The 12,768-nt window shown below is 36.8% G+C and overlaps 3 protein-coding genes and 1 non-coding gene across 7 annotated transcripts; 1 reads left to right on the forward strand and 3 right to left on the reverse strand.

Moving 5' to 3' along the window:
- Positions 1-449: 449 nt before the first annotated feature.
- Positions 450-521, reverse strand: TRNAW-CCA (transfer RNA tryptophan (anticodon CCA)). The gene has a single exon. It is a non-coding gene; the product is annotated as a tRNA-Trp (tRNA).
- A 539-nt stretch (positions 522-1,060) lies between these two features.
- Positions 1,061-1,729, reverse strand: LOC140015722 (protein EPIDERMAL PATTERNING FACTOR 2-like). The gene is made up of 3 exons (XM_072068538.1): positions 1,657-1,729; positions 1,485-1,543; positions 1,061-1,344 (listed from the first exon to the last, which is right to left on the reverse strand). Exons 1-3 carry the CDS (start codon positions 1,727-1,729, stop codon positions 1,144-1,146), a joined length of 333 nt encoding a protein of 110 aa, XP_071924639.1. The 3' UTR covers positions 1,061-1,143.
- A 1,686-nt stretch (positions 1,730-3,415) lies between these two features.
- Positions 3,416-4,473, reverse strand: LOC113713228 (ATP synthase delta chain, chloroplastic-like). The gene has a single exon (XM_027236902.2). It carries the CDS (start codon positions 4,328-4,330, stop codon positions 3,563-3,565), a length of 768 nt encoding a protein of 255 aa, XP_027092703.1. The 5' UTR covers positions 4,331-4,473; the 3' UTR covers positions 3,416-3,562.
- A 3,244-nt stretch (positions 4,474-7,717) lies between these two features.
- On the forward strand, positions 7,718-10,239 carry LOC113713369 (transcription termination factor MTERF8, chloroplastic-like). 4 transcript variants are annotated; one of them, XM_072069066.1, is made up of 2 exons: positions 7,718-9,117; positions 9,877-10,239. In XM_072069066.1, the coding sequence occupies exon 1, from the start codon at positions 7,944-7,946 to the stop codon at positions 9,114-9,116; it is 1,173 nt and encodes a 390-aa protein (XP_071925167.1). In that variant the 5' UTR covers positions 7,718-7,943; the 3' UTR covers position 9,117; positions 9,877-10,239. The 4 variants fall into 4 exon arrangements, with proteins under 4 accessions (XP_071925167.1, XP_071925168.1, XP_027092888.1 ...); XM_072069067.1 differs by having other exon boundaries at positions 9,902-10,239; XM_027237087.2 differs by having other exon boundaries at positions 7,719-9,106.
- Positions 10,240-12,768: the final 2,529 nt, after the last annotated feature.

The following is a 12,768-nucleotide window of genomic DNA, read 5'->3' on the forward strand; positions in this document are numbered from 1 at the left end:
GGCAGCCTTTACCCTTTCTTTTAAAAAAAAAAAAATGATTCCCCTGCTGTATTTAATCAGCACGATAGGTATAGTATGGAAAAACGCAACAATTCATCGATTTTTTTCACATATAATCTAAGGAATTAGTCCATCCAATTTGGTGGCAAATTAGCAGCCAGTGAGGTTTTAATAAATTACCATAATAGCACACCAAAAAATTTTAAAACTAAAATAGAGAATAAATAAATAAAAAGGAAGAACGCAAGATTTTACATTTATATAATTTTGACTTATTTTCTCATGTAGGAAAAACTGAAAGGCGTTCATTCTTTTTAACTTTAATTTCATTTATGTTAAGAGCAGACCAAAAGGCTAATACTCTCTTTAATTTTTTTTTTCCTTTGGAAAAAAGAAAAGAAAAGAAAAGTAAAGACCAGCCCAAAAGGAGTAAAACAAAAAGCGGGATTTGAACCCGACGTGAATCGAACACGCAACCTTCTGATCTGGAGTCAGACGCGCTACCATTGCGCCACGGATCCACTTTGTGCAAGTGATCTTTTCTTTTATATATCAGTATAAAGTACCTTAGCTTCACGCCTTCACGTGCTTGCAAACGTATGTGTGCATATGTTTCCAAAGATAGTTGCAAGCTCTGGTTCGTTCCAAGCTTTCCAGACAACTTTTAATTAGCAACAGACTGAGAAAGGAAAGAGTCACATTCTTATTTCTCTAAAACCCTATCCATTCTTTCACGCAATTTCAACAAACTCATGAAAGAATTCTCCGAGTTGTCATTTCATTAATCAATAAGCCATTAGAAAAATAATAATAAAATGTTATCTAAAATTAAATAAACAAAGTCAAAAGAGAGAACAATAATATAATAGCTAGCAAAATTCTTCCGGTCACAATATCCACAAGACATATATATATATAGAACCAAGTCCAAGTGGCTTCAAATTGATCATGTCCGCACCATCCAAAAGAAATTACTACTCCCTAGTAAACATCTGAATAGAGCAAAAGCTAGCAGAACAACCCACAAAAAGAGAAAAAAAAAAAAAAAAAAAAAACCCTTCAAATCTTGAACTATCCTTGTACTAACAGAGAACCCACATTGGCCAGCTAGCTAATCGTCCTATATATATATGTATGCCTTTCTCAGTTGGAGGGAACATGGTAGAATTTCCCTTTACACATGCACCTGTATACAATTGGGCAAGACTCCGAATTTGAGCATTTGAAGCTCACCATAACCCTCTTGCATGGAAAACAGGGTCCGCATGCATGGGAGCAGTCTGGCAGTCTGGACCCTGTAGGATATAGCTCCATCCCCAGGTCACCCTTTCCTCCATCCTGAACCTGAACATTGACAAATACTAACTAGTATATAAGGTCACCACTCACCAGGGGTGGAGACTAGAGTATCAATTAGAAGTATGTGAAAAAAGAAAATTCGAAATACAAGGAGTGTGTTTTGAGAGGGAGAAAATGGGACGAACCTCTTCTTGGTGAATGTGACTTGAATGGCTCTTGTAAGCACCTTTTCCATGGAATGCAACTGATGAAATATATGATCAAGCAGCAATATTGTAAGTAACCAATACTTGTATATATCTATTCATGAAAGAGAAATTTGATGAGTTTAAAGATATTGAGGTCAAAGGACTTTACTGATGGCAAGAACCGTGAAGCAAACTGTCACAAGTGCCAATCTGCGCAATCCAACTGAGGGGCAGGTCCTCATTTTCTTTCTTTCCTTTTCTTTTTTTTTAAAAAAAAAAAATTACGCTAAACGGATCAGAAGAGAAAACTGAAGATTTGCAGTAATATGGGAGTAGGAATCTTGACTTATATATGAAATTTTTTGAGGAGGGTTTTTAATGTAGGAAGCACATCTGTTACAGTACATCACATGATACATGGCCATCTTCTGAAGATTCACATGCTTTCTTTGACTGATTCACCCGAAATAAATAAATCAAAGTAGCATACCAATAGTGGAATACGTAGCTTCAGATTTCCTCCTCTGCAGAAACAGAGACAAAAAAACCGCATTCAATTTGAACTATTGGTGCGTCCGGCCATGAAAGCAAAAAAAGGTTGCTTCTGAAGAAATTAATGATCGAGCGAGGGAAATTATGGACTTTTGAGACATGAAGCACTATATCCGGACATAGACTTAATTGCAGTCATAGACAAAAGAAGTGGCGAAGGGAAGGAAAGAGAGTTAATTGAAGAATGCCTGCCATAAACGTGAAGGTCTGTGGCATGAAATTAAATGAACTTTTTGTTTCTACTATTTACTTTCACTTCTTCCATTCTCGATGGATGGTGATGTCTCTATGCTATTCTCTTGTTTACAGCTTTGGAGGTAGAAACCAAGTTGACGACGTTACAGTAGGTTAGGATATCTCCTCACAGTTCCATTAATGGGTGGGAATATATGAAGTTACTGGTGGACAAAAGATGAGGAGAAATTTCAGACTTAACATTTTTGGTTTTATCACTTTATTAGTTCAAGTGAAAAAGCAAGCCTGCAACCCAACAGACCCTACCTATGCTCACAAGAATACGCTTTTTTTTTTTTTCTAACAATGGCCACATTTGACAAATGAGTTTTTTGAATGTTTGTCTAAAACTTTACTATAACTTATTGCAGAAGTTGTGAAAAAAAAAATTTTTTTGGAGTGTGCAAATTTTTTAACATTTTGAAATGTATAGTTTAAAAATTTTGAGAAGTTTTTTGATGTTACTGTAATTAAAGTTGTTCAAAAACTTATAGCAGACAAACTTGATCAAAAACTTACTTGCCAAATAAGACCAATGATAACATTTGTATAACCTATTCTATCATATTCTAGAAAAAACCTAATCAATGAAAGACACCATCGAAGAAGTAATGGCAAGCTATAAATAGTGACCGGTAAGAAATAAAATTTGAATTTTTGACCTTTTACCTCCGATCAAGACTCAAGTCTTGATAATGACCAACAGATCAAATCACTGGCTGTTGCCCTATCCTAACAATAATACATGCCATCCGGCCATTCAACTTTCTAAACAAAATGCAACAAAAGAATAAGAGATTGTTTGGAACATGACTGCCATTCTTGGCAAGAGAGACCTGTGTATTTCGTCCTTCGTGTTTGGGATGTGTACCAATTGAATTGGTGCCCTGTGTTTTACCAAAGAAATTTGAGTTCTGGTCATTAAAATTTTCTAATTTCAACTGATAAAAGAACAATTGCTGAAAATGATCCAACAATGATTATGTTTGTAACTTTGTATAGTCCTTTTAATTACAAACTATGAGTTCAAGGTTAGGGAAAATTAGTGTAGATTACCCCTCCATTAAAAGCCCATATACCATTCAACCACAATTTCACCTTTCAAATTATGATCCCAAATTTTACCCACTTGCGCATCCAAATGCTACCAAAGAAAATTCAGACAATATCTTTACTTGGCTTGTCCTTACCAAAAACAATAATATTACTTGTACAAAAAAATCATCCGTAAAGCCAAAACTAAAAACAACTAATTCTTCTTTTTTTTTTTGTTTAAGAAAAAGAAAAAGTTATACAGCTAATTGAATATCCCCCAGATCAAGCTGAGCAGCAATATCCTCAAGTTGCTTCTTCACACTCATATCGATCAATTTTGACCCGGAGAGCCCATACCTAATTGTAAACCCAGCCACAAGAGACGGGTCGATTACAGTCTTAATCCTCACATTCTTGGACCCAGTCAATCTCTGGACCCCCTTCGCAATTTGGGCCAAATGCTGGGAGTCCAATTGCACAACTGACGTCACCACCGCCATCTCAGTTTCCGTCAGAGAATTATACACCAGCTCAAACTCCTTTACGATGTCGTTCACGATGTCCGTTCTCTTCATGTCCACGAGGATGTTGAGGAAGTTCGCCACGTGGGGCTGTAATTCCGATGACTTCACTATCTCGTCGACGACGTTACGCTTCTTCTCTTCGTCGACAGTGGGGTTTGCGAAGAAGGCAGAGACCTCCGGGTCGGAGAAGAGCTGCTCAATCTTCTCCACGTCGGCTGCGGTTTGCTCTAGGGTTCCGTTGGACTGGGCGACCTCGGCTAAGGCGGTGGCGTAGCTTCCGGCTGCAGTGTCTGCCATTCGTGCCCCGGCGGCGCCGTGGCTGCGGTTGGTGTTGGAGGAGGAGGAGGAGCGGGGTTTTATGGTGAGTTTGGGGATTTTGAGGCCGGTGGTGAAGGTGGAAGTGAGGGAGAGCTTGGCGGTGGGTGCCGTGGGGATTTGAGTCGACGGCGGTGAACGGCACCCGAACGCGATCGGAGTTTGTTGGAGACTTGCTGCCATTTCAGTCAGATTTCACTTCCTATGAGTGTAGTGTGAGTTTGTGTGGGTGAGACTTGTGAGAGAGAGTAGTGTGTGTTTTGGGGAGAGGGTTTGGATTATTTTTTATGGGAATGGACGGTACGGATTGAGGGGGCTGGGGAGATCAACGGTAGGAGAGGGATGGATTATCTGGCGACGGTAGGAGAGGGAAGGCCTCTTATCTACTGGAGATAAGAGAGTGACACGTGTGTTCCTCAAGTCCGAGCTGTCGCATATGATATGGTGCTGCATTCCCTAACTCAAGAAAGAAAAAATAAATCAAAATTTGTCCCAAGCTCCAAATAAATAAATAAATCTATGGGGATCAGGCAAATTTAAAAAAAAAAAAAAGAATTGGCCCAAATATGAAAAAAGTTTAAACTAGAATAGTTGATGGTCCGACGCTGAAAGGCAAAGGTTTGTTTTAGCAGCTTAGAGTGATTGTTACTTAAACAGATTCCATATCGAGATTATTATTGTTTCTTTGTTCCATGATATGAAAAAACATCGCAAACAAATTGCTAAGCCACAAGATAATTAATTAACACAATTAACAAAGCATTATTATTGTCGGGTCTGTCTACTTGCTCAATGTTTTTGCTTGCTTGAAATTCTGGAATATGCTGGTAAGTTCACTTTATTAGTGTGTGATGATTAGACCTGGCAATTATATCCAAAACCTAATAACCCACCCAACCCACCTATTAATTTGAGAGGTTGGGTTGGGTAAGTTGGGTATTGGATCAATTTTGGATTGGATAATAAAAATTCACATATATTTTGGGCGGTTTGAGTATTTGTGTTGGGCACCCATTACCCAACTTATGCTAATTGAATCAAGTGAATAATCAACACAATTTTAAAAGGGTGAATGGTTACTCAAAAGCATCAACTGTAGACTTTTTTTTATTATTTTTTGCTATAAACATCTTTTGTGATTATAACATAATTCGCCAAGCAAGTTAAAATTTTTTTACTTGGCCTATTTTTAATTCCTTGGTTACATACTTAATAGGGTATTACCCTAGATATGGAAAGGCTAGATGTGTTAGAATAATTGCCAGATTCATCGTGACAATGTGAGTTCGAATGTGACTTTTTTTTTTTCATTTATATTATCGTCATCAAAATGTGCAGTATGAAGAATTTGAACATTATTAAATTCGAAATTAATTTTGAGACATTAATGTCAACTTACAACTACTCGTGCCCTCGGTGCTTAGTAACTACCACATAACTCATTCATGCTAAAAGATTTTTGTTTTTATAAACCGTATTCTCAATATGTAAAAACTACATAAATCCAAAATTACCATACTTTCTTTGTGAAAATATTAGAATAAAATCTTTTTTTGTGCGATTTGGGTATTTGTGTTGGGCATCCACTTAAATTTTTTTTTTTGTGCGTGAAAATATATTTGAGAGAATTTATGTATCAAAATCTATTAATTAATATATTGGATCATGGGTTTGAGATAGGGCTGCAAACGAGTCGAGTCGAGTCGAGTTTTGGCCTAATCGAGCCGAGCCTCGACATAATTTCATTGAACTCGAACTCAAGCTCGAGCTCGACGAGTTGACAATTTAAAACTCGAACTCGAGCTCGAAAAAATAAAAAATAATTATTTTATTTTTTAAAAAATAAATAAAATAATATTTTTTTTCTTAATAAATAATAAAATATTAAGGATATATATGTAATTTTACTATTAAAATTAAAAAATAAAAAATATATATACTTAAAATAAAAAAAATATATATATATACTTAAAATAAAAAAAAAAAAATATATATATATATATATATATATATATATATACTCGAGCTCGCGAGCCTCACGAACTTAATATTTTGAGCTCAAGTTCGAGCTCGAGTTTGACTCGAGCCAGCTCAAACTCGACTTGAGCCGCTCGCGAACGGCTCGATTCGTTTGCAGCCCTAGTTTGAGATGACCCAATATGACCCAACCCAAAATTAACTCAATCTAAAGTTGGGGGTTGGGTGTAACCCATTTAAATGAAAACCCAATATTAACCCGTCTAAAATCCATCCAACCCGCCCAATTGCCAGGTATAGTGATGATGAGTGGGCAGTTTAACATTGGATTTGTCTCAAGCTGTCTTTCTATGTGTGTGCAGGTGGGGGGCTGAGAATTGTGATTCAAAGTGAATAGTTTTGCTATATACTGCAGATTGTCGGTTAGATTGATTTCAATAGAAATAGTTTTGATTGTTATGCTATGAAAATTCTTCGTGTTTTCCTTCTATTTAATCGAAATCCTCCTCTTGTGCTTCAAAGTAGAATTTTGTAGTTCAACATATGTAAGCAACTAATCTACATTTTAGGATTGCGACTGTATTGATTCAAACTTAAGTAGTAGTGTAGTACTACCTGGACTCGATTCGAAATAAGATGTACGAGTTTTAATTTGTCGAATCCTTAAAAGTTGAACTAGAGCTCATTGAATTTTTATAACTTTTACCTAGATCAAGTTTTAACTTACTAAAATTGGATCGAATCTAGATTAACTAAACTCAATCAAGCTTGAGTTATATTAATTAATACATTATATAATTAAAACAAGGAATGTGATACACATTTCACATTTTTTTTATTATCTAACATCAACATATGAATTTTTGATTGAACTCGCCTCCGAGCCTCGTACGTATGTATGGCTCAATTTTGAGTTCGAATTCGAACATTGACCAATCAAATTCATGATGAATAGATCATCAATTGAGTTAATTCATTTACGCCGCTGAGCTACATTAACACATCCATGCGACCTTCGTCCAGTACACAAGATTAAAGTTCTCGATTCATCATGTTTTACGGTATCTGCGTTTTGATTTGGGTTCATTTTATCACTATGGATTTCTTTTAGTCTTATAAAAAAAAATGCACCTAATCCATGGTTGGAAACTTGGAATCCATCACCAAAGCAAATAAATGGGCTAACAATTTCTTCTTTTGTATGTGTATGTGTGTGTGTGTTTTTCTTTTTCCTTTTTCTCAATTTAACAAAAATACAGAATGTGTTTAGATTGCACCTTATTTACACACTGACTTGACTTGCATGCATCATTAGTACATTTTTCAATCACTTTTTTATCTCACATACGTCATATTAAAAAAATGCTACAATATTTTTTTTTTTTTTTTTAAAATTATCTCAAATAATCTCCCATCCAAACACGCTCAACGGTACTACACCTTAAGGCTTAAAATTTAAAGGAAACTTTCAAGTGTAAAAAGCCATGACTTTTCACGTGGTGTGAAATTCGGGCCTGTTAATATAGCCCATATTGGGTGCGCATTCACAGGAGTTCTCTCCAGCCCACATACAGCCCGAGCAAATCACTCCCTTTATGCAAACTGAAGGCGCGTCTCTTACTCCACGATTTGTACCGCAAGGAATTCGCTTGAAAATTGGTCCAGCCACTTCTAAACCCTGCGGCTGCCGCCAATAAGTGCTCAAAAACTTCGGCTTCCGACATTGTTATATTATGCTTCAGCTTTCTGGATCTCACCTCCGCCGCAGCAATTCCTCACTAACTCCGTCGCTGTCCTGTTTAGCTTTTACTTATCAGCAATGTTTGCCCGCATTTCCCGGCTTGAGGGGAACCCTACCAGGATTTTCTGCTTCAAATCTCTCCTTCAGTACTACTCCTCCACCTCCACAGCCGTCCCAGCAGCTGCTCTGAAGCCTCAAAACCAATTCTTGGCGGAGTACTTGATAAACTCACTCGGATTCTCAAAGCAAGAAGCCATCTCCGCTTCTAACAAGGTAAAACGCTTGAATTCCATCGAGAAAGATTTCGATTTAGTCGTTGATTTTTTGAAGAAAACGGGACTGAACCAGTCCCAGATCAAAAGCCTTGTTTCCGTGACACCCCAAGTACTTTTGAGCAAAGTGGACAAAACTCTGAAACCCAAGCTCCAAATTCTCCGAGATATTGGCTTATCTGGGTCGGACCTTGTTAAGGTTGTCATGAACTATAGAACCTTTTTTCTATTGGGATTGGATAATCATCTTAAGCACCATGTTAATTATTTGAGAACTGTGTTGGGGAGTGATGAGAAAGTTGCTTTAGCTTTGAAAAAGTATGGTATGTTGCTTGATCATCGTGCCCCCGAAAGGTTAGCATCCACTGTCTCGTTATTGCAGAAGGTGGGGTTTTCTGATGAGAATGTTGTTAGATTTATAATGAGGAATCCGAAGCGAAGTTTGGTAATAAAGCCTGGATGGATAGAGGATATATTGCATAGAGTGGAAAATGAATTGGGGATTCCTCGCGAATCTAGGATGTTCTTCTATGGAATTGAAGCTCTAGCTTCTGTTAGCAAGTCAACACTGGAGATGAAGCTTGATAACTTGAGAAGTTTTGGCTGGCCTGATGAGGAAATATTCCAATTGATTAGGAAGCTACCCTTTATTTTGAACCTGTCGGTGGGTAAAGTAGGAGCAGCTTTAGATTTTTACATGAAGGAACTTGGATGTACTCCGGATTACCTGGCTTCGCGCCCAGTGTTTTTTAGTTTTGACTTGGAGAGAAGGGTTAAGCCAAGAGTTAGAGTTTTGGAGACTCTTAATAAGAAGAAGTTGAACACGAAGAATACAGGCCTTGATAGAGTTTTGGGCATGCCTGAATCAAAGTTTGTGAACAATTTTCTTCTCCCGCACAAGGATATATTACCTAATATGTATGAACAGTATCTAAAGAGTGTTGGACAACAGAAGGCAAAGGAACTCTGGTATGTTTGAGGTGCCACGCTGTCTTCGTTCTTGTGTTTCAAGTGATATGGTTATTCTCTTATTTCTAATTATGTTTGAATAGCTGCAAGGATATATATATTCATATATATATATTCTTGACCCCTTATCAAGGGGTATCGGATGTTATGCCTATTTAACTGTCAACTTTGAGAAGATTGATTCTTTTATCTTTTATAAAGGAATGATATCTTTACTTTGAAGTGGTTGTGGTTTCATAGGTAATTTGTAAGTTAATTGAAAATATTCATCAAGAGAATGTCCTTGTGCATATTAAATTGGACACCCTTCAACGTTTTTGTTGTTTTTGCTATTCCACGTGGATTTATTTTGTTAGAGTAGATTTTTGCAAAACTCTTGTGCTAGCATTTTCTCCTTCCTTTTTCTTGGTAAAGTTAAACAACTATGAGTAGTAATTATCGGTGTATCATATCACACTGTTGACATGTCTTCTGAATTTCTGCAACTGCAGCTAGGCATATCACATCTGTGTCTTCTGATACTAGGAAGTATAATTGATTACATAGCATCTCTTTTGTGCCTCATCATTGTCACTGTTTTGATAAGTGCATAGTAGAAAAGAGGTATCGTGAATTACCGGGATGTGTAGATGTCTGGCACAAACTTTGGTATCAGCTCACATAGCATCTAATAAGTATTTTACAAATGACAGCACATGTTCTTGGAATTTTTCTATGGTCAGTGCTTTTAACTAGTTTCCACTTTTCCTTTGTTTTGCTAATCTTAACAGAGTCATTAACCTTGTGTCTGGACAGTGTTAAAGGTGAAGCAGAGTTTCGTCCCAGCAAACATTGTTAAAGGTGAAGCACCATTCCATTATAACGGAATGTTAAAGGTGAGGCAAAGTTTCATCAGAGCAACGAAGGCAGGGAGCTTCTGTTTACAATAATGTGATTAGATAAGCATACAGTCCGTTCATTGAGTCTGCCATTGATGTAGAAAATCAGTGTATATCTGGCCATTTGGACCTTTTTGAAAAAGCTTTTGTTTACTAAGGTGTTCACTTTGTGTTTTCCTAACTGGTAGAAAGACATGATTTAGACCAAATGTAAAGGCCGCTGCAGCTGGGAATGCATATTGCAGGTTTCAAATACCTTTAGTGCGTTTTATAGCCTATATTTTCAGGAAGTGAAGCCCCTGCCTGGCACTTCCACACATTTTCATTTGGGTTGATTCTTTAGAAGAAAAGGTGCTTCTGCAAAGTGGAGACTTTAGACCATCTTGTGATCTGCTACTTGTTTATATTCTTTTAAGCCTTGATTAGGTATGCTCAGATTAGATATATACGCCATACTGAATTTACTTCTGACCCCGTTTATGGATCAAAGATGATTTTGAGTGTGAAAGTAATTGATTTTTTAAGTTGTAAATATCCAATATGGACAGCTAGTTGTCTAAATGTTAAGAGTACAATTAGCAAAATCTGCATTGCAATGTTAAGAGTACGATATGCTCTGCATTTCGGTTAATAATAATAGTTCGCAGTAGTCGTGGCTTAGTTGTTGCTCAGTGGCGTATATTTTTCAGAAAAAGTTTCTTTAAAAGAAAAAACAAGATAAAAATTTTATGACTCTAGTAAACTCATAATATAAAGATGAAACTGACACAAATGCTAAAGATATAGCAATATATATATATATATATATATATATATATATATATATATATATATTTTCGTGAGTAGAACGAAGGGGTGAATGAGTTGAAAGGGTATTGGGTGGTAGTATCCCACTTAGCAGCAGGTCCCCCCTATAGGTACATTTGTCCCACATCGGGGTTGGGGTTGGGTTTGGGTTGGGATATAAGTCCCTGGGATTGCCTCAAGAGTTGCCGGCTTTTGAGGTTAATTCTGGGATTAGGTTTATAAAACAACAAAAGTCTGATTCAGGCTGTTGAAAAAAAAAAGAGAAAGCCGGGAGGGAAAGGGTCACTTTGATACAATGAAGCAGAGCTCTGATCCAGGCCACAAAAAGTGCTTAATGCCTAGGATACATTTTCCGTGCAAGAGAACTGCAGTTTGTGCAAAGGGATGGTTTTCCATGGCTTAAAAGCTTCATAATTTGAACATCACAAGATCACACGTGAATCAAGATTTTTATGCATTGAACATATTTCAAGTGGTACAATTAGTAGGATCGTGCGATCCTATATACAATCCTACTGGTATTAAGACAAATTTCAATCTTGAGTACGATATGAATCGATATTAATGATCCAGATCGCGATTTTGACAACCATGCTTGCATCAAATGCTTAATGCCTAGGAGATGTATTTTCCGGGCAAGAGAAACTGCAGTTTGTGTCAAGGGATGGTCTGGCCAAGGCTTAAAAAAAGCTTCATACTTTGCTTAGGAGATGCTTTCTGTTTAATTGTCCTCGTAATCCTCTCAGATCATTATATATATATAAATATATGTGCGTACTTTGCATTTGCATATACATATTAATGTGCTATATAATAGAATAGAATAGACCATCATTCCTTATTTTCTTGCAACAATAAATCCATCCCTATTTTCCTCTACTCGAGATCAACAGCACTTTTTCTTCACGTAAACATATTCATCGCAATCTACAGTCACCAAGGTAGACTATGGCAGATCAATACCATCATACCTTGAGTAATTGCAACTCTCTCTTCTTTCTTCTCCTCCTCCTACTCATTGTCATTCCCAGTTCTTCTCTCTCACCACCATCATCATCATCTGACGATCATCATCAGTTGATCAAACCCAACATTGCACCATCCAGTTCCAATCTGCCCTCCCAGTCCTCGCAGTACCAAGTTTATAACTTCAAGAACTCAAAAGTATTTTTCTTGAACCGAAAAGGGTTCAAGAAAAACAAGGGTTTTACGAAAAGCAAGAGAAAGAAGACCAAGAACTTCAGTGTTCCTTCATCCAGCAGGCCATTTTCGGCTATGCTTCCTAAGGGTTACGTGCCTCCTTCAGGTTCTTCTCCATGCCACAATCTGCATCCAAATTCGGTTACTTTCTTCTGTGATCTTTCAACAAAGAGACCTTAGCCATTGATCACAACTCCGAAATCAGTGTATTTACCTCTTGGAAGTCCAGTTGAAGCATGATGATACTAATAGCCGCTTGAGATTTTGTAGTTTGTTGTAATATTACTTTGTAATTCCCATAAACTTTACTTGTTGCAATGAAGGGCAGATGAGCCCTTAAATTAGTATTTTCGTCTTGGAAGTTGGAAGTCTAGATGAAGCATGAAGGGATTAATAATGGGCAGCTGAGACATTGCAGTTTGTTTCAACATTAATTTGTAGTTTTCATAAATTTTGTACCAGAACTTTCGGCTATTATGATTTGTTTCTCGCAGTCAACAGTTTGTATGATGATAACACACCAGTCCATGCAAAAACCTTAAGAGGCAGCTATAATTATGAGTTGTTTACTGCCATGTATTTGCAAGAGTTTTCTGTTTTTTGTCTTCAAATTAAGAAGAGTTTCAAGTCACTTTTCCTTCCTTTTTGTTTTAATTTTTTCTTCCCCTGCAAAAGATAATAACTCCTTGTTTTACCATCTTGTTTTTCCAATTTACAGAATCTACACAAAATTTGAACTGAGAAAAGTGGAAAGTTTAAACCAATCAAAATAAAGAT

This window comes from Coffea arabica, chromosome 10c (genome assembly GCF_036785885.1).
Source record: "Coffea arabica cultivar ET-39 chromosome 10c, Coffea Arabica ET-39 HiFi, whole genome shotgun sequence".
Classification (NCBI taxonomy): Eukaryota; Viridiplantae; Streptophyta; class Magnoliopsida; order Gentianales; family Rubiaceae; genus Coffea; species Coffea arabica.